We start from the raw sequence: 27,024 nt of genomic DNA on the forward strand, positions 1-27,024 counted from the left end.
CCAGTATCCTGTCTGCCGACAGTGGCCAATGCCAGGTGCCCCAGAGGGAATGAACAGAACAGGTCAGTATCCCCGATAATGTCACGGCAAACCTGGTGGCTGACCTTTGTGACTTTGTCCTCACCCACAACTATTTCACATTTGGGGACAATGTATACCTTCAGATCAGCGGCACTGCTATGGGTACCCGCATGGCCCCACAGTATGCCAACATTTTTATGGCTGACTTAGAACAGCCCATCCCCTGTCATACATTCCCAGCTTTTGGCAAAAAAAACCAAAACCCTTTGGTATTTAAGCTGTGACTAACATCAAACATATTGGGGCAGCTCTTTAACCCATTAGCAGCTGTATGATTGTGTGTTACTGGCAAACGGTCCCGTTCCACTGACAGCCGACTCAATGTGTGTCCCTGAGGCTGGTTTATTAGTATAAAAGGCTGGTTGTAGAATCAGAGGCTCCCCTGACACTTCTGAGAATACATTGCTTTGGGGGGAATTTCGCACCAAACAATTACAAATTCTACGCACTATATTTTGAAATTCTGCTAAATTCTGCATATTTTATTTGTCAAAAACACCATACAATCACCCCAGTTTCAATTATTTCGGTAATTTATTTCAAAATATCTGTCAGCAAGTGTGTCTGTAACAATACAGACAACAAAAAAAGATTCAGGAAATGTTTTTTGACAAATAGATTTCTTATTAGGCATATGAATATAGACCACTGAGTAATAATTCAATAATTCCGGGTCCCGGTGCTGCTTGGGGGAGGGGGCGGAAGCCGCAAAGAGGCAGGGCGGAGGCTTGGGGGAAGGGGTGGAATGCTGGTGGGGAGGGGGCAGAGTAGGGCTGGGTCGCTTGCTGCTGCCGGCGCCAGGCTCCTCACTCGCCCCCCCAGACCGCCCTGGACCCACAGCCATCCTGTCCATAGAACGGACCAGGGCAACTGCCCCGGACCCCAAGCTTTGGGGGGCCCTGCACTTCAGGGGGATGCAGTTGCCCTAGTTTGTCCTATGGACAGGATGGTTCTGGGTCCAGGGCGGTCTGGGTGGGTAGTGGGGAGCCTGGCCCTAGCAGCAGTGAGTGACCCAGCCCAGCCTGCCCCTACACCGCCCCCTCCTCACCCCCCTTCCACCCCTTCCCCCAAGCCTCCGCTCCCCCTCTTTCCATCTTCTTCCCCCTCCCCCAGGCGATGCCGGGAGCCGGCAGGGTGAGGCGGGGCAGGGTGGGCTGGGGCTGGGTCACTCACTGCTGCTGGCGCTAGGCCCCCTGCCATCCCCGCGGTTGCCCTGGTCCCCACGTCCCCCTGAAGCGCAGGGACCCCCAAAGCACAGTAAGCCCAAACACCGGTGGAGCCAAGCCCACATTCCTAAATATTGGTGGAGCACAGGCCACCAGCCCATATAACTCGCCACCTATGGCTGTTACCACTCAAGGAGGAGATCCTGGAGTCATTGCAGATAGTTCTGTGAAACTTCCATTCAATATGCAGCGGCGTCAAAAAAGCAAACAGAATGTTAGGAACCATTGTGAAAGGGATAGATAATAAGACAGAAAATATCATAATGCCTCTATATAAATCAATGGTACCTCCACATCTTGAATACTGTGTACAGATCTGGTCACCCCATCTTAAAAAAGATATATTAGAATTGGAAAAGGTACGGGGAATGTCACCAAAAATAATTAGGGGTATGAAACAGCTTCCGTATGAGAAGAGATTAAAAAGACTGGGATTTTTCAGCTTGGAAAAGAGACGATTAAAGGGGATATGATAGAGGTCTATAAAATCTTGACTAGTGTGGAGAAAGTAAATAAGGAAGTTTTGTTTATTCCTTTATATAACACAGGAACCAGGGTCACCCAATGAAATTAATAGGCAGCAGGTTTAAAACAAACAAAAGGAAGTATTTCTTCACACAATGCACAGTCAACCTGTGGAAACCTCTTTGCCAAGGGATGTTGTGAAGGCTAAAACTATAACAGGATTCAAAAAGAAAAGGAGTACCTGTGGCACCTTAGAGACTAACCAATTTATTTGAGCATAAGCTTTCGTGAGCTACAGCTCACTTCATCGGATACATCTGTTTGCCAGAAGCTGGGAGTGGATGATAAGGGATGGATCACTCGATGACTGGCTTTTCTGTTCATTCCCTCTGAAGCACCTGGCATTGGCCACTGTCAAAAGACAGGATACTGGGCTAGATGGACCATTGATTTGACCCAGTTTGCCTGTTCTTATGCTCTAATCCAGTTAGAACCAGTCTACTCAAGCCTCTCCATGTGGTTGTAGTTCTCTGGAGGTGTCACAACTAGACTGAATTTGCCTAATCAACACCTCCTCCCCCATTCTTAGCTCCTGGAGGGCTATGGTCACCTTTCTCCATGGAATCACAGACAACCTCCTGGTTCACAATGACACATAAACTTAATACAGTAAGATCTCTCAAAGATATTTCAGGAGGTTGCCATTATGTCACATTATGCACCATGCATAATGTTCGTAGGGCAGGGCTGAGGTCATCCGTGTAGGTGGGAGTGCAAACCTGTGTTCACCTCATGGTGAGAATGGAGTGACTCTCCTCCGCCTCCCATCCAAATGGCATGATTTGGAGAAGATCCCACCGGGAGAACTGTGGGACTTTCCCTGCCTCCTGAAACCCACATACTTTACAGATAGGTGGCATAACGGTTTTATCAGCATGAGTTCGAGATGGGTTCATTACATACAAGTGAGTTATGCACAGCATCTCAAATTAGGGCTGATCAAACCCCTACAGTGTCCCACAGCACCCTGTATTCTGTGCACACAACAGAAACATCTCATTTAGAATATTTTTTTATTTTGAATTGGTTGATCCTGGGTTGAACCTGTTGGGTACTTTCCTGTAGGATAAGTATACAATTAAAGAATTAAAGTTAGCTTAAGGAAGTATATATGTGTACTTGACTAGCAAGTAGAAGGAAGACCTTGAAAATAATAAGTGATAAGGCCAGACGGAATAAAGTAGGGAGGATGTCTAATTCAAAGGGGAGTTAATGTGGAGGTCTAAAAAAGGAGGCCTCTGACCAATAAGGGTGATTGCAGATGATTTTAAATAAAACAAAGAGAATTTGTCTTAAAATGAGTCAACACAGCCATTTTCCAACCCACACAGCAGTGTTATAGACTATGTGAACCCAGGGGCAGTGGGAAACTGTTGGACCACAAGAAGAGGGGAGGAAAGGCCTTGGGAAGAAAGGAGGTTATAAATCTTATCTGGATTAAGACTGGAAATAAGGGTGAACTGTCTGCATCTGGTTTTAGCTCAAGTCAGTACTTGGCAATGACATCCTTTGTTTGTTAAAAGGGTATAAAAAGTAAACTCTTAAAGGGTTCATTGTTAATACCTGCCTGACCACTCTGAAGCTGACCAATAAGGGTCTAAGCATCTCTGGCTTTAGCCCATTTGTAAGTATCTTGACCAAATGCTTATAAATGTTTTGTTACTGTTTGGATGTAGTAAATGGCTTATTATTTAGGCTTTTTAGGCATGTGTTAGAGCAATTGTATAAGTACCATTTGGCCTTTGGACTGAATTTATGGTTAAATTAGTGTTTGGTGGTTTCCCATATTCAGATTAATAATTTAAAATATTAACAATTCCAACACTTCCCTCCACACCAACTGAGCTGGGGGAGAAAGATAGAGCTAGGGGATGGCACAGAGTTACCTACTTCGGCCGCCTCCATAATCCCTAGGGTACAGGAAAAATAAATTCCTCCTGAGGGCAAACAGGACCAGTCTCAGGTGAAAGAGCCAGAAGTTGCATTAGAGCAGGAGCAGCTGGCTGTGGAAGGAAGGGTGGCCCGCTGGAATCCTGGGCGTTGAGATGGAAAGGCTGAGAACCACCCTTCTTCTCGCAGAGGGCCAGCAGTAGCCAGAGCAGGGGGGGATGCCAGGTAGCAGCCTGCAGTCAGGAAGACGATGCGGAGGGGTTACAATGAGCCACGGTTACCCTTATAATCTTCTGCTGAACTGCCCTTACAGGCTGGGTTAAGAACTGTTGGGTGACTTTTGTGATAACAAGTACTGCCATCCCCAAACGTTCAAAAATCATGAGTAAGGTTAAGATTCTCTCACGGCTTTTTTTAGTAAAAGTCAGGGACTGATCATGGGCAATAAACAAAAATTCACAGAAGCCTGCAACTTTTTGTCCCTGACTTTTACTAAAAATAACCTGGGGTTGGGGAACAGACCACTGCTATGGCTTGCTGCTGCTCCTGCGTCAGGGGCTGACTGCTGCTGCTCCAGCCCCAGAGGGACTGACCCAACCCCAGTCCTGCTTTGAGCAGGGGGTTGGACTAGATGACCTCCTGGGGTCCCTTCCAACCCTGATATTCTATGATTCTATGACTGCTGCTCCAGCGACGGGTCACCAGTCAGCTGTTCCGGCATGGCAGCTGCTGTTCCAGAGGTAGAGTGACCAGATGTCCCACTTTTATAGGGACAGTCCTGATATTCAGGGCTTTGTCTTATATCGGTGCCTATTACCGCCCAGTCCCCGTCCCAATTTTTCACACTTGCTGTCTGGTCACCCTATCCCACAGCCCTGGGATTGTCCACCAATCAGCTGTTCCTGCAGCCCCAGGCCTGACTGCTGGTCAGCTGTTCCAGTGGCCACTGCTTCAGCACCCCTGGGGCTGACAGCTGCTCCAGTCCTGCCTCAGATGTCACGGAGGTCCCGGAAAATCATGGAATCCATGACCTCCGTGACAGAATCGTATCCTTAATCAAGAGTCAGGCCGCAAAAATGATGAGACTGGCTGAAAACAAACTATAGGATTTTATAAAATAATTTTTACCTTCAGGTTTTTGAGCCTACATGGTGCATTCGGGTCATATTTTCAAGATTCTTGCCAGAACAAGTGCTAGAAACGTGCTTTCATTGTTCACAGATTTTAAGGCCAGCAGGAACCATTAAAACATCTAGTCCGACGTCCTCTACAACACAGGCCAGCAAATTTCATCTAATTACCCCTGAACTGAGCTCAATAACTTGTGTTTTGCTAAAGCATGTCTTCCAGAAAGGCATCCAGTCTTGATCTGAAGTCTCCATCAAGCTATGGAGAAGCCACCACTTCCCTTGTTAGTTGGTTCCAATGGTGAATCACCCTCACTGTTAATAACGTGTAATTGATTTCTAATTTGAATTTGTCATTGGTACTCGTATGCCTTTCTTTGCTAGATTAAGGAACCCTTTGGTACCTGGTATTTTTGCCCCTCTCTCTGCATAAGGCATTTTCCTCCAGCCATTGAATCATTTTTGTGGCTCTTCTCTGCGCCCTCTCAAGTTTTTCAATAATCTTTTAAAAATGTGGACACCAGAACTGTACACAGTATTCCAGGATCAATCTCACCAGTGATGTACAGAGGTAAAATCATCTCCTACTCATTATGCCCATTTATAAATCCGAGGATCAAATTAGCCCTTTTTGCCACAGCATTTTACTAGGAGCTTATGTTCAATTGTTTGCCTGTTATGACCCCTAAATCCTTTACAGAGACACTGATTTCAGCATACAGTCTTCCATTCTCTAGGTATGACATGCATTCTTTGTTCTTAAAGCTGGACCTTGTATTTGGGTGTATTACAACACATTTCATATCTGCACCAGTAAAGCCTGGCTACCTTCATACCAGGAGTTCTACTATTAATCAGTCCTTGGAGGGAGGAGAGAATTATAATCAATACACTTTAAAAACAAATCAATGACCTAAAACATCTTTTATATTTTTAAGGTTTGATACCTATGGAATTTCCAGGCTACAAGCACTGGGAAGTGGGGAAATTCTTCTTTTCAGCAGGATGAAATTTCTGTTTCTAACCATCAAGGGCCACAAGGTATTGGACTCGGAACAACTAACAATAGACCTGTGAATTTCCATGGCTCCTATATTTGAATTTGCTGTGGCATAAGACAAATGAAAATCAAAGCCACACAATGTAAGAGTCTATTCTTGCAAACCCTTCCTATGGCGCATAGTGATGATTAATGTGAGCAATCCTCTGGCTTCCATGGGACTACAAGTAGCAAGCTCTATAGTCTGCAACAGGCCAAGATCTTTCTTTTGTACATGCAACTGTCAATGCACTCAGTAGGATTTTTGCACATTGGGCCAAAACAGAATTTGAAATTTCAGATTGTTATCCTGATGCATTCACCTTATATTTACAAGGGTATGACAGAAACTTGGTCTGATCGCTCTCTATCAAAGGGCACATTAATACACATTGCAAAGACATCTTTTTTTATACAGAGGCTCTAATGGTACTATATAGACTGAGAATCAGTCATGAAAAGAAATAAAATGGGCTGTTATCTAGAAGCTATATATTTTTCTCTCACACGTGCTTTTTTAGAATCAAGTTCACTTTTTGCAGTGATTTTATGCTTTCCTAATTATTTCATTAAAAATGGGTAGGGGAATGGGCTAAGTACTTGCCATTATCAGTAACTGTTCCAAGATCTTCATTACAAATTATAGCAGATATGTAAATGATGCCTAGATGGTAGGTGTGTACAGAAGATGAATGTAGCTAGTATTAGAGATATTCTGCCTAGCTCCAGTTAGTTCAAATATATCCCTCAATAATATGTTGGAAAACAAACATAATTTTAAGGCCAGAAGAGGCCACTATGATCATCAAGTCTGACTTAATTTCTAATACAAGCCATGGGACTTCAAACAGTGATTCCTGGACACACTAATTAAAAATATTAAGATAGGATCTGTCAATGTTTGCCAAGTAAAAAAAATGCATATGAGGTTAGGGCACTTATGAAATGTAATGACAGCCTCCAGATTAAAGCTCATTTAAATACCACTGCATGCTACACTGTTTAGTTTCAAAATCAAAAATCTTTGTTGTTTCTACACACAAACACATTTTATTTCTAAACTACATTTCAGTAACCACCAGAAAGTGACCAACAGGCTGGGAGGGGGGGAATTAGTCACGCAAATCCTATTAGCGGTAATGAAAGATTCTAAATAAACAAATTCTAAAGATTGATCTAAACATTTAAGCCTAAGGATAGGATTTAAAGGCATAAAAATCCATCTGTCTCAGTATTTAGTACAGTGTAGGTGAAAATTACTAGTTATCTAGAGATAGTTACGAGTCAGGCAATATTGGTGTAAATTAATGACAAACTGATCCTTAATCTTGACATTCCTCACCTAAAAATAAGTCAAACCTTTGTCACTGAAGTGTTCTTAATTCTCAGATGGAAGGCACACATACCATGTGTGCACAAAATATTATTTAAGGCATTATAAATAAAATTGTAGTAGAAATAATGAGAATTGACAAAAATAACAGCTGTGTGTGCATGACTGTGAGTGTAACTGTGTGTGTGTGTGTGTGTGTGTGTGTGTGAGAGAGAGAGACTCACAAACTTTAGAGGTTTCAGAGTAACAGCCGTGTTAGTCTGTATTTGCAAAAAGAAAAGGACTAACCAATTTATTTGAGCATAAGGTTTCGTGAGCTACAGCTCACTTCATCGAATCTGATGAAGTGAGCTGTAGCTCACGAAAGCTTATGCTCAAATAAATTGGTTAGTCTCTAAGGTGCCACAAGTACTCCTTTTCTTTTTACAAACTTTAGAGATACTTTTCCAAGTAAGAGTACCTTGTAGTATGCAGAGTTACAGGATTTATAGAAGCCTATTAATTAGTGTCATAATAGCACGTTGTGTGCATCCAAATATAGGCTGTTGTGTTTTTTTAAAGGGTGAATTTTTGACTCAACAGACCTTTAGAATAATTAAAGCGGAGGATGGAACTCCAGAGTCTGGAATTGTTAACAATGTTAATGTGAATATACCTGAAAAAATGTATTTACACCAAACAGTAAACAAACAACAAACAGCAACAACAAAGCCTGATCACAGGCACCACAGAGAACGTTTTCATTTGATTCTGTGTTAGGAATTTGAAGTCTTTTATTACTTTTGGTCTATATATCAATTATTATACATTTGCCTTAGAGTTCAGTTTTGTATTTTTATTTCATATTTATTGCCGTAGGATTACATATTTTAACACCTGCCTTGCTGCTAACTTGTCTCTCCGCTCCAAATAAAATTAAAATAATTAAAACGTGCATGTTATTAACATTAAGTTTTTCATGTATAATTCCTAAGTGGTCAGACAGATTTTTTTGTGGTAAAGGTCGTTGGCAGGAAGGTTAAGTTGACACTGACAACTTCATCCTGGAGCAAGTCCTTGTTCCGCTTCTGAAAATAGGAATCTCTGTCTAAGAGAATTACTATCCCTATAACAACTTCCACAAACAAACAAAAACAAAACAAAACAGTTTCCAGGAGACATTTTAATGTATGAACCAACAGCTTATGTTAACATGTGCAACATTTTATCCAGAGTTTGGCAGAGGAACTTCCACAGATGGTTTCAGGTAACAAGGAATCTCCCTCATTCTTCTAAGATATTTAAAACAAAACAAAAACATCTAAAACAACGCCTCTTAATTTTGTAACTACTGTACATATATGTATAGAGCAAACAACTTGGTAGTTAACAACTTGTGCCAGTTACAATATTTCCATAGAAAGGGAAAAAAAAAACAAGTACATCACCGTTGTCAAAACCAGTGTTTTGGGTTTTTTTAAATCTAAATGTAGAATTTGTATCCAACTTCAATATAGTTCCAGCTAACAAGATGCTCCCAAGCCACACCTATATAATTGATTTTAAAACAGTGTTACACCTGATTCACTTACTGCATAAGAAGCAACTTGTACAGGTCTGCTTGAAATACATGAAAGGAACCCTTGTGCAGCTGTGTTGTATTCAGATGCTTATTTCTCAGTGGAAAAAGCCCTCTTCATCAATGGTGGTGGGGCTTTGCCAACATCAAACATCATTTCCAAAGGAGGGTTATTGAGACAGCACCAGTCAGGTATACGGCCTGTCTGACTGTAATATTCCTTGGACACTGAACGGCTTCCAAGTATGTCCTGAAGAGCTCCAAAAATGGCTCCTGCATTTTAAAAACAAAATTTCACATTAGTTCTTATCACACTGAATTTCTTTCTCCCCTGCTCGGTTGCAGGAATCTCCCCTAACTCTTTTTCAACCCACCAAAGAAGAGACAAAAGACTGAATATACTGGGTCTAATCCCTTTCCCTCTTTTATGTATTTTATTGCTTCATTCCACACCCTTCATAAGTGACTGAATAAAAGACCCATATGGGCTTTATTGCCAGTAGTTTCCTGCCAGAGGCCTTTCCCTGAAGCTATAAAACTCCAAGTGCTTCAAACAGGTACCATCAATCCCATGGGTAAATAAAATTCCCCCAGAAACTAAGCCCTGTGGGAAACTCCTAGCTTGGCACAACGTGCATGAGAATACGTTTGTACTACTCGTGGAGAAAAGTAAGCCTATGCTGGTTAACTGACATCTCTTTCTGATGAGGAGCTGCAGAAAGGCTGATGACACCCACAATATCAAACATTTGCAGTTCTGTGGCACTCACTTTCAACCAGGCTTACATTTATTAAATTTTGTTTCTCTAAAATTCTACTCTAGTTACGTACAGAGGCTTAGTTTATTAGCTGAAACCAACATACTATAAATTCAAGAATTCTTGTCAGAAGAAACCTTTAGCCACATGGAATCGCCATGAAATGCCTCTCTTGGCCCTTCTCTTTCCCTGATTTACAATACCGCATCCAAAACCCAATGTGGGGCCTGAATATTCTGTGTATATAGCAGGTATCTGGGAGTTGCGCAGTGAGTTAGCAGTCTTTGCCTAGCCCATGATTGGCAGCTTTTAAGTCAATAACTGCCCCGCACCTCTTTTTTTTGCATGGGGGGGGGGGGGGGATCAGGGCCTAACTCACTCTGCGCTCAGCTCTGACCCAGGCTGCTACTGCTCCCTGGCTGGCTGCGGCTAGAACTACCAATGCAGCAACTGGAACTTGTAGCGGTCCCTGCATGCCCAGGGGAGACACTGCAGTGCCAGCTGGAGAGGAGCTATGAAAAATCCGGTCCCATAGCAAATGACACCCCTGTCCAGCAAGTTTGTGCTTTGGATGGTTACTTTGCTGTGCCACCACATGGCATGAATAGTGTACTGCACACCTGAATCAACAATTCCTGTCTTACACACCACCGCTTCAAATCTGATGTTGCTGCTTTTCAATGATCTGCTATGTGGTGTCATTAGTGGGGCAAATCTCCTGCCCTCCAAAACTCCAGGACGCAGCTTTGCTCCACAGGACTGTAGTTATTGTGCCTCATGTCAAAAAGAGCTCAGATGCAGTTTACACTTAGCAACGTTTCAAAGAACTATTGTCATTTGCTCCTTCCAAATCCCCTTGTAAAACCTTGCTTTTCCCTTCATACTTCGGATTAACCCCAGTGTCATTCTTACCTCCCAGCCAAGCTACACAGTTGGGTTTGGCAGGTGGAGTGTGAATTCTGAAGGTCTTAGTGGCAAGTGCTTCTTTGTATTTTGGTTTATCAACCAGGTACCTAATTTCAGCCATTAATCTGTGTAGGAATCCTGGCAACATAGCAGTGCCACCAATAACTACTAAGTTCTCAGCCAGCTGCTTCCTGGTGTCTATTGGGCACTGGTATAAAAGAAAATTGAAAATGTTCAAATGAAGTTATATACACAGCATTCAAAACATGTCAGAAATTTCGCTCCTCTCTCTTTACCAAGTGACATAGGTGTGTATTTCTGTTAACATAAGCACAAGACAATGTACATTATGTGCAGCAACTCATGTGTGTTTTATAGAGGCCTGCTACCCCTCTCAAGGTGTCCCATGCTGCAGTGACCCTCTCCCGTAGCAGAAGCCTGACTGACTTATCCCTCCAGAGCCATTGCTTGCTTTGGTCAGAGGGAGTCACTCGAGAACAATGTAATTTGACAGGTTTCAGAGTAGCAGCCGTGTTAGTCTGTATCCGCAAAAAAGAACAGGAGTACTTGTGGCACCTTAGAGACTAACAAATTAATGTTAGTAATGTAATTTGAACCATCCCAGTACCTCTAGGCCAAGGAACAAGGAACCCAAAACACTGGGAATTATTTAATGGGATCAATTTTAATACCAAGGTGAGCCCTAACTTGAAATAATTGTCTTAAAACATCCAAGTTTATTGCCCTCGCAAAGAATTACTCATTTGCAAACTTTGGTTCAAACAATATATTTGTAACTGCAGAAACGCATCTTTAAAATATACCTAAAATGAGATGTAGTTTACATATGTACTGGTCAAGCCCATATTCCATATTTTTTTCCTAACCAGACAAAGACATTTCTTCTTATGATAAGCTATCACGCCTCAAGAGAATTTCCAAGTCCAAATAAAAGACCTTAAAAGAGTGGGGAGAGTAATAAAAATGCTGACACCTCTTGAATTATAGCACTCAAATTTCTAAGAGTACACAATATGATGTAGTTTCTCATCTTCCCTAAGCCATTCATGAGCCTGATTCAGAGAACTCTTACCCGTACACATGGTCCATACTTATAATCAGTGAGACTGCCCAAGTAAATGACTGTTTGTAAAACCAGGCTCTATGCAAGGTCACAGCAATGCATGCAACTTTTTATACTGGTAGAGATACCTGAATAAGTGCATCCAGTATTAAAGTGGCAACTGATTTCTCTTCATTATCCTGCTCAAACACTATTTCAACAACTGAGTCTCTGATGACAAAACAAAACAAAGCAAGGAGCATTAGCAACAAACAACAGCCTATCAGTATGGTCTCATTGTTTCCCTGTGTTCCCCCAAGTGTCTGTTTCCACCTATTGTCTTTCATCTTTCAAAAAGTTTAGAGTCTTAGTGTAACAGAGACAGTTTTTGTTACATGTTAGTACAGCACCTAGCACAATGGGGTCTTGGTGCATGACTGGGGCCTCAAAGTGGTACCACAGGCTGTTGTTATATTGTGAAGTTTTAGGGGCCTCAAATCACAAGATCAAAGTGCAATGGTTCATTAATGCCCCTAAACACACAAGTCTTATAAGACAAATAAGTCTTACCAGCACACAACTGAGGCATCATTTCTAATGGTTTATTTCAATATTCAGGCATCTGGGCACTACTCTAACACAACAATAAAGTAATCATGCATTTTAGTTATAGTATTTCTAACCTGATTGATCCAACTACATTCAGAATCTTCTCTCCATCTAGAGGGTACTCTACATCTGGAGGTGGTGAAGGACGCTAAAACAAAACACACACATCATCTGAAAGGCAAAAAAGAGATCTCCTTCCACTTCGAAGAGGAGGAGAAACATTTACTCTCCACCTACCTCAGCACTGCCATCCATGTTAAACTTTGCTGCCTGGATTTTCAGACCACGTTGGAGATCACTCACAAAACAAGTGCGGACTTTATAAAAGAAAAAAATAAATAAAGACTTTTTTTTAGATGCCTTAACTTCCCATTGCCTTGGAGTAGCTTCAACACAGCTTGTGACTTCTATCCCTTTACTTAATGTACTTGAGACCAAATTCTACATTTTTATGTATGCAAGATATTGCTACTTCCTGTGAAATACTCTGACAATACTTATCAGAACTTAGGCTCTGGTTGGGATGCAGAATTCTAAAGGAAGTAGCATTCATACCACAGGTTTCAGAGTAGCAGCCGTGTTAGTCTGTATTTGCAAAAAGAAAAGGAGGACTTGTGGCACCTTAGAGACTAACCAATTTATCTGAGCATGAGCTTTCGTGAGTTACAGCTCACTTCATCGGATGCATACCGTGGAAAATACAGAAGACGTTTTTATACACACAAACCATGAAAAAATGGGTGATTATCACTACAAAAGGTTTTCTCCCCCCCCCCACTCTCCTGCTGGTAATAGCTTATGTAAAATGATCACTCTCCTTATAATACATACCACAACTATGCTGCACTAGAGAGGATTCTCTTTTTGAGGAACTAAATAGCTAGATCTAAAGTCCATGGAGTGTTATCAACTCTGCCTTTTTGTTGCCAGGAGGCAGAAAGGATAGCGTACTGCATTTGAATCAACAATTCCAGTCTTACCCGCCACCATCTCAAATTGGACATTGCTGTTTTCTAAATGGTCTGCTATTATGTGATGGTGTTAGTGGCGCATATCTCCTGCCCTCCAAAACTCCAGCAGGAGCGGAAGAGCCAAATTCCATTTGTATCTTTAATATAACACAAATAACCATTCCAGCAAGTAACATCTTATATCTGGTTAAAAATAATGGTGTCAAAAAAAGACAGCGATCAGAAAGCTGCATGTGTGTCCAGAATTCTAAAAAGCCATTTCCATGAATTACATGTGATGAAATATTAGCAGTGTTTAATGTTAGGATATAGATATTCAGGCCTGTCTGTAAAGGCCTATACTCTAAGAATTTAGGTGTATTCTTATCACTTGGCTAGTGATAGAGGTATAAAAGAAAGAATCAAAATCACTGTCTGCTGGTGTAAGGGCCTTCTCTTACTGTGACAGTCTGAGGCCCTGTTCTTAGGCTAAGGCCTTTGGCTAAGCAGCAGAGGCAGCCATAAGCTGGGAAGCGAACGGTCACATCCTCACATTCCAAACTAGTCACATTGAAATAAGGTGCTATTGGGCTGCTAGGCACTATCAGGACAGGATTGTATTCCTATCACCTCCAGAGAAAGGGAAGTGCCTAGAAAATGTAAAAGGAAACTTAGTTTGATAGCATCCTGTCTGGCAAGAACTCACTTATCAATAGCTGGGATGTGAAATCCTCACTTCTGTATTGTTTTGTCATTATAGTTCCTACTTTGCTGTTGTTTGTCTGTATAATCTCTGTCTGGTTCTGTGATTGTTCCTGTCTGCTGTATAATTAATTTTGCTGGGTGTAAACTAATTGAGGTGGTGGGATAGAATTGGTTACATAATCATGTTACAATATGTTAGGATTGGTTAGTTAAATTTCAGGAAAATGATTGGTTAAGGTATAGCTAAGCAGAACTCAAGTTTTACTATATAATCTGTAGTCAATCAGGAAGTGACGGGGTGTGGGTGGGGGTGTGTGAGATGGGAACAGGGAATGGGGGTAAGAAAATTGGAATCATGTTTTGCTAAAAGGGGAAATGGGAACAGGGAATGGGAGTAAGGAAGTTGGAATCATGTTTGGCTAAGGGTAGGAATGGGAACAGGGACACAGGTGTAAGGCTCTGTGGTGTCAGAGCTGGGAAGGAGGATACTAAGGAAGGAAACTGGAATCATGCTTGCTGGAAGTTCACCCCAATAAACATCGAATTGTTTGCACCTTTGGACTTCGGGTATTGTTGCTCTCTGTTCATGTGAGAAGGACCAGGGAAGTAAGTGGGTGAGGGAATAAGCCCCCTAACATTTAAAAGGTATGGAGCATCTTAAGGTATCGAGGTGCTTGACATGTGGTCTTTCCCCCTAGTTTGGCCCAACAGGTAGATAGTATTTCTGTTAAGACTGGTTAATAAGCCATAGGAAACATTTCTTAAGTTCATCAACAATTTTTATTTTCTATTAAATGAGTTTTAAAGTGCTTTGGGATGAACTGCATCTAAAGTGCTATAGAGAAGTTAGTATAGTTTTGTACAGAAGTATGCCCAATCTTTTGAAGTGTGAATTTATTAAGTTAATTAATATTTCATACCTGATCCAATATTCCAAAATGCCTTTTACATGCTATTTTCAGTTTTGGTGAAGATATCATACTATGTGGCAAACACAGAGCTAAATCATTAAATCATTAGCTAAAACACTAGCTAAATCATTTTAAGCAAGAACTAACCATCTTTTAAGTCAGAATTTCTCTGGAGTAGTGGTCTTTTTGAACAGAAGCAACAGAAAGCTGACGTTGCCAGTTTGTGGAAGTTAAATCTGCTATTAATCAAATGTAGGGTACATACTGTGTGTTTCTATAAATAGTCATCAGAAAAAAACAGAACACGAATATTTAAAAATACAATACCAAATTAACCTAAACTGCTGATGGATGGATACACAAAACTACCCAATATCCTTACATTGTGTTTATATGCAAAAACACAAACACTCAGCTATATCTGGACCAATACCCCACGTCTAATCTCAGAAGACTGATGCAATATGACTGACAGAACACCTACAATATGGACAGTACTTCAAGTTCTCTTGCTGATATAAGAAATATGACAAAAGGGAATTTAAAACAACAGAATCCCATAAATTTACAGTGGCAGGGTACTGTAAATGTAGTGACATTGTTAAGTTGATCTCTGGGGGAAAGCACAAAATAGGGTTTCTTGAAGTAAAGAGTTTTACCTTTTATATCCTCTACAATGTCTTCTGGAACTGAGCCTAAAAATAGTTAATAGTTTAGTACAGATCTTCATTAAGTAAAAACAGAACTTGCAAAATCCAACTAATAATTGAAGAAGTGTGAATTTAGTACAGAAACTGCACACCAATAACTTTAAAAGATTTGCTAGAAATAAGCAACTTTACTTTCGGGGAAGAAATGTACATGAAAAAAAGAACCTGTCTTACATTTGGAAACAATGTAACATGCTCTTCTCATATTCAAAATGTAACAGACAAAGAATATAGCACTAACTTTATTTCAAACCAGTTAACAGGGGTTTGTCATGAAAGTAGCATACTAATTAATTTTATCCTGGGAGAGGAGACATGGAAGCAGCAGCATGTTAAACCTGGTGGAGAAACATTAGTTTATTCTTTCTGATTTTAGCAGCTTGAATGGAAGCAGAGAAGGAAGCGGGATTAACCCACCTTCCCCAGTATGATTACCTAAAAAGGAATACATTTAGGTTACATCAGAAATACACCTTACCCATCACTGATGGGAGTCTTTGTCCTTTAGCTACTCCTGTGTCAACAGTGCACTGCTCCAACAACTGATTCTCCAGCTCCCTAAAATGTTGTAAATATAAAAAGTAAAGTATAGTTACCACCCGCTACCGAGCCTATGTGTTTGCACCATGCCAGCGCTACATTATTTACTTCCTTCAGTAACACTTTCTTTTAAAGAAAGACTGAAATAAATCCAATTTCTCAACTGTTATTTCCACAGTTCCCATCATATTTCCATGGCCACTACATGTTTGCAACTTTAGAATGGGACGGTAACAAAACAGAGGCTATAAAACAATTTAATTATATTATAATAAAGTAATTGACTAAAGATTAATTTTCACAATCAAATGGCATAATCAATTGACAGAATTATCTTGGATGTATAACTGTAAACTTACTTGTGAATTGCTTTTCCTCCTAAGGGAAGGGCACCCCAGCAACTCAAAATTGGGATTCCCTCATATACCTACAAGCAGCTTAGGAAATCTCACTATATTATAATGTGTTTGCCATCTGAAGACACAGGGATTGAAGGCATTTTTCTTCCTCCTTTCCCTGCATCAGTTATAAATATTTCCAATAGTCAATTCTGTCCAGAACTCTCATTAATGTGTAGTATGTGAGGGAGAAACACAGAACTGTCAAGCAATAGAACAAAGATTATGTCTGTTCCTATCCCATCCTTTGCAAAGAGCATAGGTCTAGGGATTCTCATGTAGTAAATCAGGATATTGTGATATTCTCCACTCTAAAACAGCAAGCCAGAATATTACGATCAAAGCTAAATTGCTGGTCTGTCCCTATTCTTGTCTATCATATTTCAAGTCTATAATAAAATTAGCTACTTCTGGTTATAGTTTTCCTGCTGAAGATTTGATTTCTGGATTATTATTCAAGGATACAGGCAGCACAAGACTTTCTGCGTATCCACAGTCTAAAACCATAGCAGAATTAATCCCAAGTGTCAGAAGAGACATCAGGTGACTTGGGGCAAACAACACAGAAGGAACCTGTAATGAGACCAAAACGATTAAATAAATTCAGTGCAAGAAAACTTGAAGCTTTATAATTTTCATTGCCCCCCAATTTCATAAAAAACCAAAGACTGAACAATCAAGTACTGAACGGCCTAGTCTTAATTCAGGATTTAATCTCTTGTGATGATGACCAACTAAATACAGAAGCATACTCAAATTCATTCCCAACATGTTCATCGCTATACCATGTCCACATATATGCTTAATAACACTGAATAGTAAGAGGGTTGTAAGAAAAACAAGTATTGTGTATGGAACATAGCTTAGGTCAAGTCACAGTTGACTACAGAAGGCCAAACATAGCTCTTCATAACATGCTGTGAAGACACGAAGAGGTGAACAAAGGAGACAAAAACGCATACAAGTTTTGATGCGTGGCCAGTGGGATCATGCTCTCCGCTGTACAAACACTGATTAAAAGCCAGTACTAGGAAGTGTTGTTCTCAGAGCAAATCAACAGCTCTTTTGGCCACAAGGAACACATTGCAATACAGGTAGGAAAGAGGGAACTCTAAAAGGAAATGTGAAAGAAGCAGCTCAGACCATATAGCTAGATGAGAGCCCCAGCCTTGCCCTAGAAATCTCGCTCTCAGGGTGGTGACAACCCCTTCGGCAAATACCCTCCCCTGAACTCTAGGAAAAGAGAAAAGTAATTCCATAAAGCTTTTATTTACTGGCAACAGTACAGTGTAATTAGATCACAAGATAACTATTTAGAAATGCTGACCTTGTATCAAATGTCACATGTATTTGGAACACCACTAATGGTGGCCCTACACACAAGGCTCACTTTATGTGGCTACCAGCAGGTTTGTTATCATAGAACCAGGCCTCAAAACCAAAGTACGAACCTCTCCCTGTCACCAGTCATTATGGATAATGTTTAAAGCAGCTCTATGCTAAGTTCATTATCTGTCATCCTCACATTGCAAAGTAATCAAAAATGAAAGGCATTTCTCTCTCCTCTTTTTTAACTTTCTGTAAACGGATTAGAAAATCCACTCACACTGCTCACCAAATTTCAGGCGGAAAAAAAAAAGATTAAGTATACCAGGAAGGACTTATACAGAAATGTAATCTCTGACAGTTTAAAATTAGTTATAAAATTAGTCTGAGGAGACAAACTACTTATTTGCATAGCCTTTACCAAAAAATCGTAGCCACCTGACCGATGTGAACTGAAAGTTTATGGCCTCATCTTGCAAGATGTTTTCCATTGACACTAGGATAAAAATTAGATTCTGATCTAACAAAAAGATTGGTTATGCGAAGGACATAAATATCAGAGAAGTTCTTATTTAAGTGAGTACAGCCAGAGTTTAGGTCACGTGCTAGACAAAGATATTGGCTTTTACCATAAGACTTTATCAAGACCTGTGTTGAGAGAGAGCACTAAGAAATGTTTAAATATAGACTCAGGTTTCTGGCAGCACTCAGTGGGGATTATTGGTCCTATCAAAAATGAGATTATGTGAGCTATTTTTTGCCAAGCACAAGTGAAAAAAAAACCCTATAGGTAATTCTTGCTAATATATGCTATTTAGATAACTGCTATTTAAATGAGTCAGGAAAAATTCCCTCTGGTCTCTACCTCTCTGTCTACCTCTTTTCACTTTAATTCTTTTCCCTTTATCCTTACTCCTTTGTCCATTACCACAAGTGCCAAGTAAAGCAATGGCCACTAGCACTATTGCTAATATCCTATTTGATTATTCTACATATCCTACATGACAGATGGTATTCACCCAAGAATGCTAAAGGCACTCAAATATGATATTGCAGAACTAGTAACTGTGGTACGTAACCTATTGCTCAAATCAACCTCTGTACCAGATGAATGTTGGATAGCTAATGTAATACCGATTTTTATAAGAGGCTCCAGAGGTGATCCTGGCAATTACAGGCTTGCAAGCCTAACTTCAGTACCAGACAAATTGGCTGAAAATATAGTAAAGAACAGAATTATCAGAGACACAGATGAACATGATATGTTGGGGAAGAATCAACATGGCTTTTGAACAGGGAAATCATGTTTCACCAATCTATTAGAATTCTTTGAGGGTGGTCAACAAACACATGAACAAGGGTGATCCAGTGGATATAGTGTATTTGGACTTTCAGAAAGCCATTGTCAAGGTCCCACACCAAAGGCGCTTAAGCAAAGTAGGCAGTTATGGGATAAGAGGGAAGGTCCTCTCATGGATCAGTAACTGGTTACAAGACAGGAAACAAAGTGTACGAATAAATGTTTTTACAGTGGAGAGAAATAAATAGTGGGGTCCTCCAAGGATCCGTACTGGGGCCAGCATTCTTCAATATATTCATAAAGGATCTGGAAAACGTGGTAAACAATGATGTGGAAAAGTTTGCAGAGGATATAAAATTATTGAAGACAGTTAAGTCCAAAGCTGACTGCGAGGAGTTACAAAGGGAATCTCACTAAATGGGGTGACTGGACAACAAAATGGCCAATTAAATTGAATGTTGATAAATGCAAAGTCATTCACACTGGAAAACATAACCCCAACTATACATACAAAACAACGGGGTCTAAATTAGCAATTACCACTCAAAAAGGAGATCTTGGAGTCATTGTGGATAGTTCTCTGAAAACAGCTTTTTTTATTGCTGCTGCACAGTGAGCAGATAACAAAATGTTGGGAACCCTTAGGAAAGGGATAGATAGTAAGACAGAAAATATAATAATGCCATTACATAAATCCATGGTATGTCAAAACCTTGAACAGTGTGTGCAGTTCTGGTTGCCCCTTCTTGAAAAAGATAGGTTAGAACTGCAAAAAGTACAGAGAAAGGCAACAAAAATGATTAGGGGCATGTAACAGCTCTCATACGAGGAAAGATTAAAAAGACTGGGGATGTTCAGTTTGGAAAATAGACAACTAAAGGGGGATATGATAGAAATCTATAAAATCATGAATGGTGTGGAGAAAGTGAATAAGAGTTATTTACCCTTTCACATAATACAAGTACCAGGAGTCACCCAATGAAATTAATATGCAACACGTTTAAAACAAGCATAAGTATGTATTTCTTCACTTAACACACAGTCAACCTGTGGAAATGATTGCCAAGGGATGTTGTGAAGACCAAAAGTACAATTGGGTTCAAACAAGAATAAGATAAGCTAATGGAGGATTGGTCATCAATGGATATTAGCCAAGAAGGTCACGGATGCAACCCCATGATCCGAGTGTTCCTAAACCTCGGACTGACAGAAGCTGGGACTGGACGACTGGGGACGGATCACTTGATAAATTCCCCTGTTCTCTTCATTCCTTCTAAAACAGCTGGCACTGGCCACTATCAGAAGACAGGAAACTGGGCTAGATGAATCACTGTCTGACACAATATGCCCATTCTTATATGACCAATTAAGACAATGAATGCCAATAGCTATGTAATACACGTACCTCAAAATACTTGAAAAGAACTCTAGTGAGGGTCTCTCTGAAGTGTGAGGGACATAGCACAGATTCCACTATTACAACGCGGCGGTCTCTGGGATTCACCAGCAGATGTCTGGAAAACAGCACATATATTTGTAAAGAAGCATAAACTGAGACTAGTATGTTAAATTTAAGTGTCTCTTATGGGACCTGGTATGTTCTTTCAAGTTTTTTAACTACTTCTTTTGAAAGTTAATTCAGTCAAAATCGTAATAAATAATAATGTGCACTTAGATAGCACCTTCCACCCCACATCTCAATGCATCTTACAAGGAAGCTTCAGAACACTCAGGGAGGTAGGCATTATTCCAGATTAGGAAACGGCGGTGCACACAGAAGTTACAGTCTTGTCTACAAATGGATTATGTACCTCTAAGTATATTGGTCTGTGTGCAGGCCATCCCTCAGTGACTTGTCCAATGCCATGGTGCATTTGTAGAAGACCTAAGAATATGACTCAGATCTCCTGACCCACAGTCCTGTGCTTCAACCTCTAGCCCATCATCCCTCAAAAAGTTAATAGAAAAAGGGGAACAATTTGCATTTTCTCAAATAATAAAACCATCTTCTAGGTGCAGAAGAACGTGTCCCCAGCATTGTTAGGATATAGATATTCAGGCCTGTCTGCAAAGAATTTAGGTGTATTCTTATCACTTAGCTAGTTATAGACGTATAAAAGAAAGAATCAAAATCACTGTCTGCCAGTGTAAGGTCCTTCTCTTACTGTGACAGTCTGAGGCCCTGTGCTTAGGCTAAGGCCTCTGGCTAAGCAACAGAGGCAGCCATAAGCTGGGAAGCGACTGGTCACATCCTCACATTCCAAACTAGTCACATTGAAATAAGGTGCTATTGGGCTGTTGGGAATACAATCCTGTCCTGATAGTGCCTATCACCTCCAGAGAAAGGGAACCGCCTAGAAAATGCAAAAGGAAACTTAGTTTGATAGCATCCTGTCTGGCAAGAACTCACTTACCAATAGCTGGGATGTGAAATCCTCACTTCTGTATCGTTTTGTCATTATAGTTCCCACTTTGCTATTGTTTATCTGTATCATCTCTGTCTGGTTCTGTGATTGTTCCTGTCTGCTGTATAATTAATTTTGCTGGGTGTAAACTAATTAAGGTGGTGGGATATAATTGGTTACATAATCATGTTACAATATGTTAGGATTGGTTAGTTAAATTTCAGGACAATGATTGATAAAGGTATAGCTAAGCAGAACTCAAGTTTTATTATATAGTCTGCAGTCAATCAGGAAGTGGGTGGGTGGGTGTGTACGGGGGAAATGGCAACAGGGAATGAGGGTGGGGAAATTGGAATCATGTTTGGCTAAAGGGGGAAATGGGAAAAGGACACATGTAAGTCTCTGTGGTGTCAGAGCTGGGAAAGGGGACACTAAGAAAGGAAACTGGAATCATGCTTGCTGGAAGTTCATCCCAATAAACATTGAATTGTTTGCACCTTCGGACATTGTTGCTCTCTGTTCATGCGAGAAGGACCAGGGAAGTAACTGGATGAAGGAATAAGCCCACTAACAAGCATGTCAGAGACTTTGTGTCAGAAACAGAACAGCACTGGTAGAGGACAGGAAGAAAACCAATAATGCTTGAGGGAGTGAGGCAGTGAAGTCCAGTAACAAAAGTAATGTCTGCCCACAACAGGTGTCAAGTCATTCTGTACGTGGATGTGAGTGGGACATGAGAGTACCAAATCTAAGTTCATGAGGACATTTACACCAAGGGGAAGTTATGTTCTAGTCAAGTAAATAAATAAATAAAATAAACCTACAGATTTCAGTGATCCCATCAGGCAAATTATAAATCTCAGATTTTGAACATTTGGATCCAGACTTCCAAGCCCTTGTTCACATCAGGTCTGGATTTTCCATTTACCTCAATGGGCTTTGGAGTCCTATGAGCAGCCCCACTGAAATCAGTGCAACTCAACAGAAGAACAACAGTTTTCAGGCTCAAGCAATTTGTGATTATGTCATAGTTAACGGTTGTTTTATTTATTTGGATGTTTTTAAACAATAAGATGCATATCCAAGGCTCTAGGTGCTTATCACACATTTACAACACAATTCAAATTTTAGCAGCATTAAATGTTTCAGCAAGAGCTCAGCCAGCCAGCCGTGTCTCCTTCCCATCCTTTTATCATTCAGGAAACACAACATCAGCCTTCTCCAGAACCCCTATAAAAACAGACATCTTTTGCAACATGCTCAAACAAAAGCAGCTAATCAGACAAAAATATCCCAGTGCCTCTTACCTGAAATACAGCATGTGAATAAATTCCTTCAGATATGAATACAGCTCTTCTGTGTTAATATTATACTGAACGACTTTGATAGGCTGCAAAAATAAAAATTTCTATTAAAATATTATCTATAGTATACAATTAAAAAATAGTTATTGATTTTAAAAAGCATCATTTTCCATTGTTTGATGTATTAATGTACTTCACAAAATAATCCTACAAATTATTTTACTTGAATCAATTTTGAAATTTTTTTTCTTTAAAACTTGTCATCAATTTTAATGTGCAGGAAAGGTGTCAAACTGACAATTCTGGAGACTTACATCCCCTACTAAGAGAAAAAGCATAGCATAGGCAGAGGCAATGTGCCTCAAACCTGACCCTGTGGTTATGTCTACACTGCAATTAAACACCTGAGGTTGGCCCATGTCAGCTGAAGCAGGCTCACAGGATTTGGGCTGCCGAGCTATAAAACTGCAGTAAAGATGTCCAGGCTTGGTCTTGCAAGGTCCCAGAGCCCTGACTCCACCCCACGCATCTACACTGCAGTTTTATAGCCTCACAGCCTGAGCCCAAGTTAGCTGACATGGGCCAGCTGTGGGTGTTTAACTGCAGTGTAGACATACCCCTAGAGACCACCTCTAAAGGTACCAATTAATGCCAAATGTGGTGGTGTGGACACTTGCATGGTGGTGTGGACACTTGCTCCAATCCTGCAAAGACTTACGCACGTGCTTAACTTTATGCACTGATAATCATCTTTTTGAATTCAACAGGATGATTCACAGTGCGCAAACACATGCATACATCTTTCCAGAACTGGGGCCTAACTGATCAACTGTATAACTCAAGCAATAAATAGTCTTAAATATTTGAAAGGCCCCATGCCTACCAGCTGTTCTGCATATGGGGACTCCTGTGTTTGCATGGAGACCCATTGATTGAACACCTTGTAAGATTAGAGCCTTAATTTGTAAGTAATACTGATGGAGAAAAAGAAAGTTTCCTGAGGATTAACAATTTACTGGAAGGAATTTATAGCCCAAATCACAACAGAGAGAACAATTATACTGAGAAAACAAGGTCATCATTGCTTTTACAGGTGAAACGTTTTTGTTATTTTTAAAAATACTTTTGAGGATTATTCTATTTATCCTGTTTTGTGTGTGAGGTGGCAATTGTCAAATCCATGTTTGGCAGTTCCAGACACTTTTATATCAATCAGCTTACCCTATTAATTTACTATATGGTCCCAAATTTCTAATTTAGGGATGTGTCCAATTAATTTTTCATTTGTAAAAGCCAGCTCACTTTATGGTTGTTCATATAACAAGACCATAAGTTTCATAATTTACTCTTAATAGGAACAGCTAAGAGATAATGGACGTGGTTTATGATGGAGGAAATAATGACACACACTTCTGTGATGTCTGAACATACATATTTAAAGTATTTCTTAAAAATAAAAATGTAACACAAATAAATCTTGAATTTGTGAATCTTTCCCAATAGTAAATTTTAAAAACTGTTACCTTAGGAATGTCAGGTTTCTTTATTTCACTAGGAATAATGCATCTTGGTCCTGTTTCTCCTGCAAAACCACATCTAAAGAAAAATATTTAAAAGTTAACTAATTACATATATGTATTTCACATTTAAGAACTGCCAAGAAATTAATGATCTGGTATTTCAAATAGTAAAAGTGGATTTGATCATCAAAACAATTTAATCTGTACAATTTTTTTTAAAGTCCATAGAGGCGTTTTATGTATGATTTACTAGGGCCAGGTCTACACTGCAGACTTTTGCCAGCATAGCTAGGTTAGCTAGTGGGGTGAATGGGTGTGATCCCCGAGTAACATAGCTGTGCTTGCAAAGGCCATAGTGTAGATGCTGCACTTTTACTGGTATAGCTTGTAGGGGTTGGTTTTAATATACCGGTACAAAGCACAGCATTACCAGTATAGCTGTGTCCACACTAGGAGCGCTTTGCCAGTATAGTATACTGATATTCTTATATTGGTAGTGCGGTCATAGTGTAGACTCAGCCAATGTAGTGAGTTCAAATTGGCAGGATTCCAAGCCAAGATTTAGAATAGCTAGTCAAGTTAACTTTTCATAAACAGGACATATACAAAAGGACAGCAAATTCTAAAGATTAAACAGAAAAAATAGATACCTTAAGGATCAGGTTTTAGGAGTTCGCAATGCTTTACATTTCTTCTGTCTCTCTTGAAATAAATATTAGAAGTTCATGCACAATTTGGTAGAAAGCCTATCCATGATTTCAGAGTTTAATGTTTTTAAAGTAAAGAGGTCAATAAATATATTTTATCTTGGCATTCTGATACCATGATTTCCTTCGATCACTTTCTTGAATGGGGACTATTATAGAGAAAAATGGCCAGACTTCAGAATATCAGTATTTATACATATGTAGAGGATTTAACAAATCCTTACTATAGTGCTATTTTTATTACATATTTAGACCCCAATGCTGCAATCAAATCCACACCACAATCTCTTGTCCCTGCAAGGATCTGATTGCAGAACTAGGGTCTTCATTTTTAATAATCATATACTGTCATGTGGAAATCAGCACCATCTGATCCCAAGATTGGTGTGATTAAGGCCACAATCCTACAACTGCCTCCACATGGGAGCTCATGCTCCGGCATGCAGCCCCAGTGATATTACTGGAGCTCCATCCATGCATCGGGCAGCATAGAGGCAGGTGAAGAATTGGGCCTAATGTAGTACAGCCACAAATGTGACATAAATGTAAACAAATGACTCCGTTGCAGTTATAGGGCTCAATGTTGCAAACATTGCAGGAATAAAAATTACTCCTCCAAGTAGGTCCACTGAAACCAATGGAACTACTCACGTGAATAATATAGTCACTTGCTTAACTGTTCGCAAGATCAAGCCCATAGGTATCTTCTTATTTTAAAGTGAATACTGTGCATGCAGAAGACACTAGCATAAAAAAGAAAGGATCTGGAATTTGGCACTGATAATACAATACAAAAAAGGACACTTTTGGGTGGGAGACAGAAGGGGGTATAAATAGTTTTACATTACAGCTATCAGACATTTTCTTTTGTAAACTGGTCTAAGAATCATTCAACTTTTTCACATTTTGATGTGAAAGGTAAAGTGAAAGGTAAAGCTTACATTTAGGCTTTATTTAGACTAGAAAAAAAAAGGTGTGTGTGTGTGTATTTTAAATCAAGTTAGCTAAAACAATTTGTCTACAATAGGTGCTAAGTGGGTTTCAAATCACATTAGTTAGGTTTGAGCAAAAAGGAAAAATAAAACCTAGAATATAGAAGGCGTCAAATAAAAATCTCTCAAGATATGAAGGAAGTCTCTCAATATATTAATTTCAAAATGAATCAGACATGACATTTGAAAGCTAAATTAATTGAGTAATGACCACTTTCAGTTGAAACTGTTCACTATTTAGAATAGCAGGGATTGTTGAAACCTTAAGGCAGAGTCAAGACGTTCATGGCCATGGTACCCGAGTGCCAGGCCCTTTATTACGATCAAATCATGCAGGGCAGGGCTGTTGCGCCTCCTTAGCGATGGTGACAGACCAGTCGGGCACCGGTCAGGGCTGGGCCCGGCCTGACGTGCGGTGGGGACACAGCGCTCAGAGGGCAGGAAATGCCGGACACATCCCCGCCCGCCCGCGCTGCCTCACGTCGCCACAGGGCGGAGATGCCGGGGATACGGGGCAGCCCCACCTGCACCCCTAACATGGGCATCGCGTGGAGGCGGGGAGCCTGCCCGCAGCGAGCCCCGGGACCGCCGCAGCCAGCCGGGCCACTCACTTGGTGAAAGATTCTCCCAGGTCTATCACCACCGCCGTCTTCTCCCCGCCGCTCCCCAGGCCCTCGTACAGCGGCATCGCCACCGGCCGCAGAGAGCAGCGCCCGGCAGCCTCCACAACAATGGGGCCTTCCTCACTGACCGGCGCAGGCCCCGCGGGCAGGGGGGCCTTCTACCTCGGCTGGCGCAGAGCGGGGCTGCCCCTGATCGTGCCTGTTCTCAGGTTTAATCCCTTTCTCGGGGCTTGACACTTTCAGCGGGAGCTAAGGTGATTCTGCTCGTCGCCTTCTTCCTTCCCTGCGCTAGAAACTGTACGGCTCCGGCCTGAACTGTTTTCAGGCACGCAGTAGTCACCTTACGAGGGGGTATGGGTAGGGGTGGGGGAAAGGCGGACAGAGACAGCGAGAGATGGCTTTGGGGAAGGGTGCTGGGGGTGAAAGAGAGAGAGGGCCCTTGCAGGAGAGGATGACGAGGAGGGGTGCTGGGGATGAAGGATGGAGAGGTCCCTGGGGGAAAGTGATGGAGGACGGTT

The 27,024-nt window shown here is 40.7% G+C and overlaps 1 protein-coding gene across 4 annotated transcripts; it reads right to left on the reverse strand.

Moving 5' to 3' along the window:
* Positions 1-8,368: 8,368 nt before the first annotated feature.
* ACTR10 (actin related protein 10) lies at positions 8,369-26,645 on the reverse strand. 4 transcript variants are annotated; one of them, XM_073350004.2, is made up of 14 exons: positions 26,495-26,582; positions 24,835-24,886; positions 24,188-24,260; positions 22,668-22,750; positions 20,361-20,469; positions 16,795-16,902; positions 16,291-16,358; positions 15,870-15,949; positions 15,341-15,376; positions 12,353-12,432; positions 12,190-12,263; positions 11,656-11,737; positions 10,450-10,651; positions 8,369-9,052 (listed from the first exon to the last, which is right to left on the reverse strand). In XM_073350004.2, the coding sequence occupies exons 4-14, from the start codon at positions 22,679-22,681 to the stop codon at positions 8,871-8,873; spliced, it is 1,035 nt and encodes a 344-aa protein (XP_073206105.1). In that variant the 5' UTR covers positions 22,682-22,750; positions 24,188-24,260; positions 24,835-24,886; positions 26,495-26,582; the 3' UTR covers positions 8,369-8,870. The 4 variants fall into 4 exon arrangements, with proteins under 4 accessions (XP_073206105.1, XP_073206104.1, XP_078709538.1 ...); XM_073350003.2 differs by lacking the exon at positions 24,835-24,886 and having other exon boundaries at positions 26,495-26,645; XM_078853412.1 differs by lacking the exon at positions 26,495-26,582 and having other exon boundaries at positions 24,835-25,303.
* Between the last annotated feature and the right edge of the window lie 379 nt (positions 26,646-27,024).

This window comes from Lepidochelys kempii, chromosome 6 (assembly GCF_965140285.1).
Source record: "Lepidochelys kempii isolate rLepKem1 chromosome 6, rLepKem1.hap1, whole genome shotgun sequence".
In the NCBI taxonomy this organism is placed as follows: Eukaryota; Metazoa; Chordata; order Testudines; family Cheloniidae; genus Lepidochelys; species Lepidochelys kempii.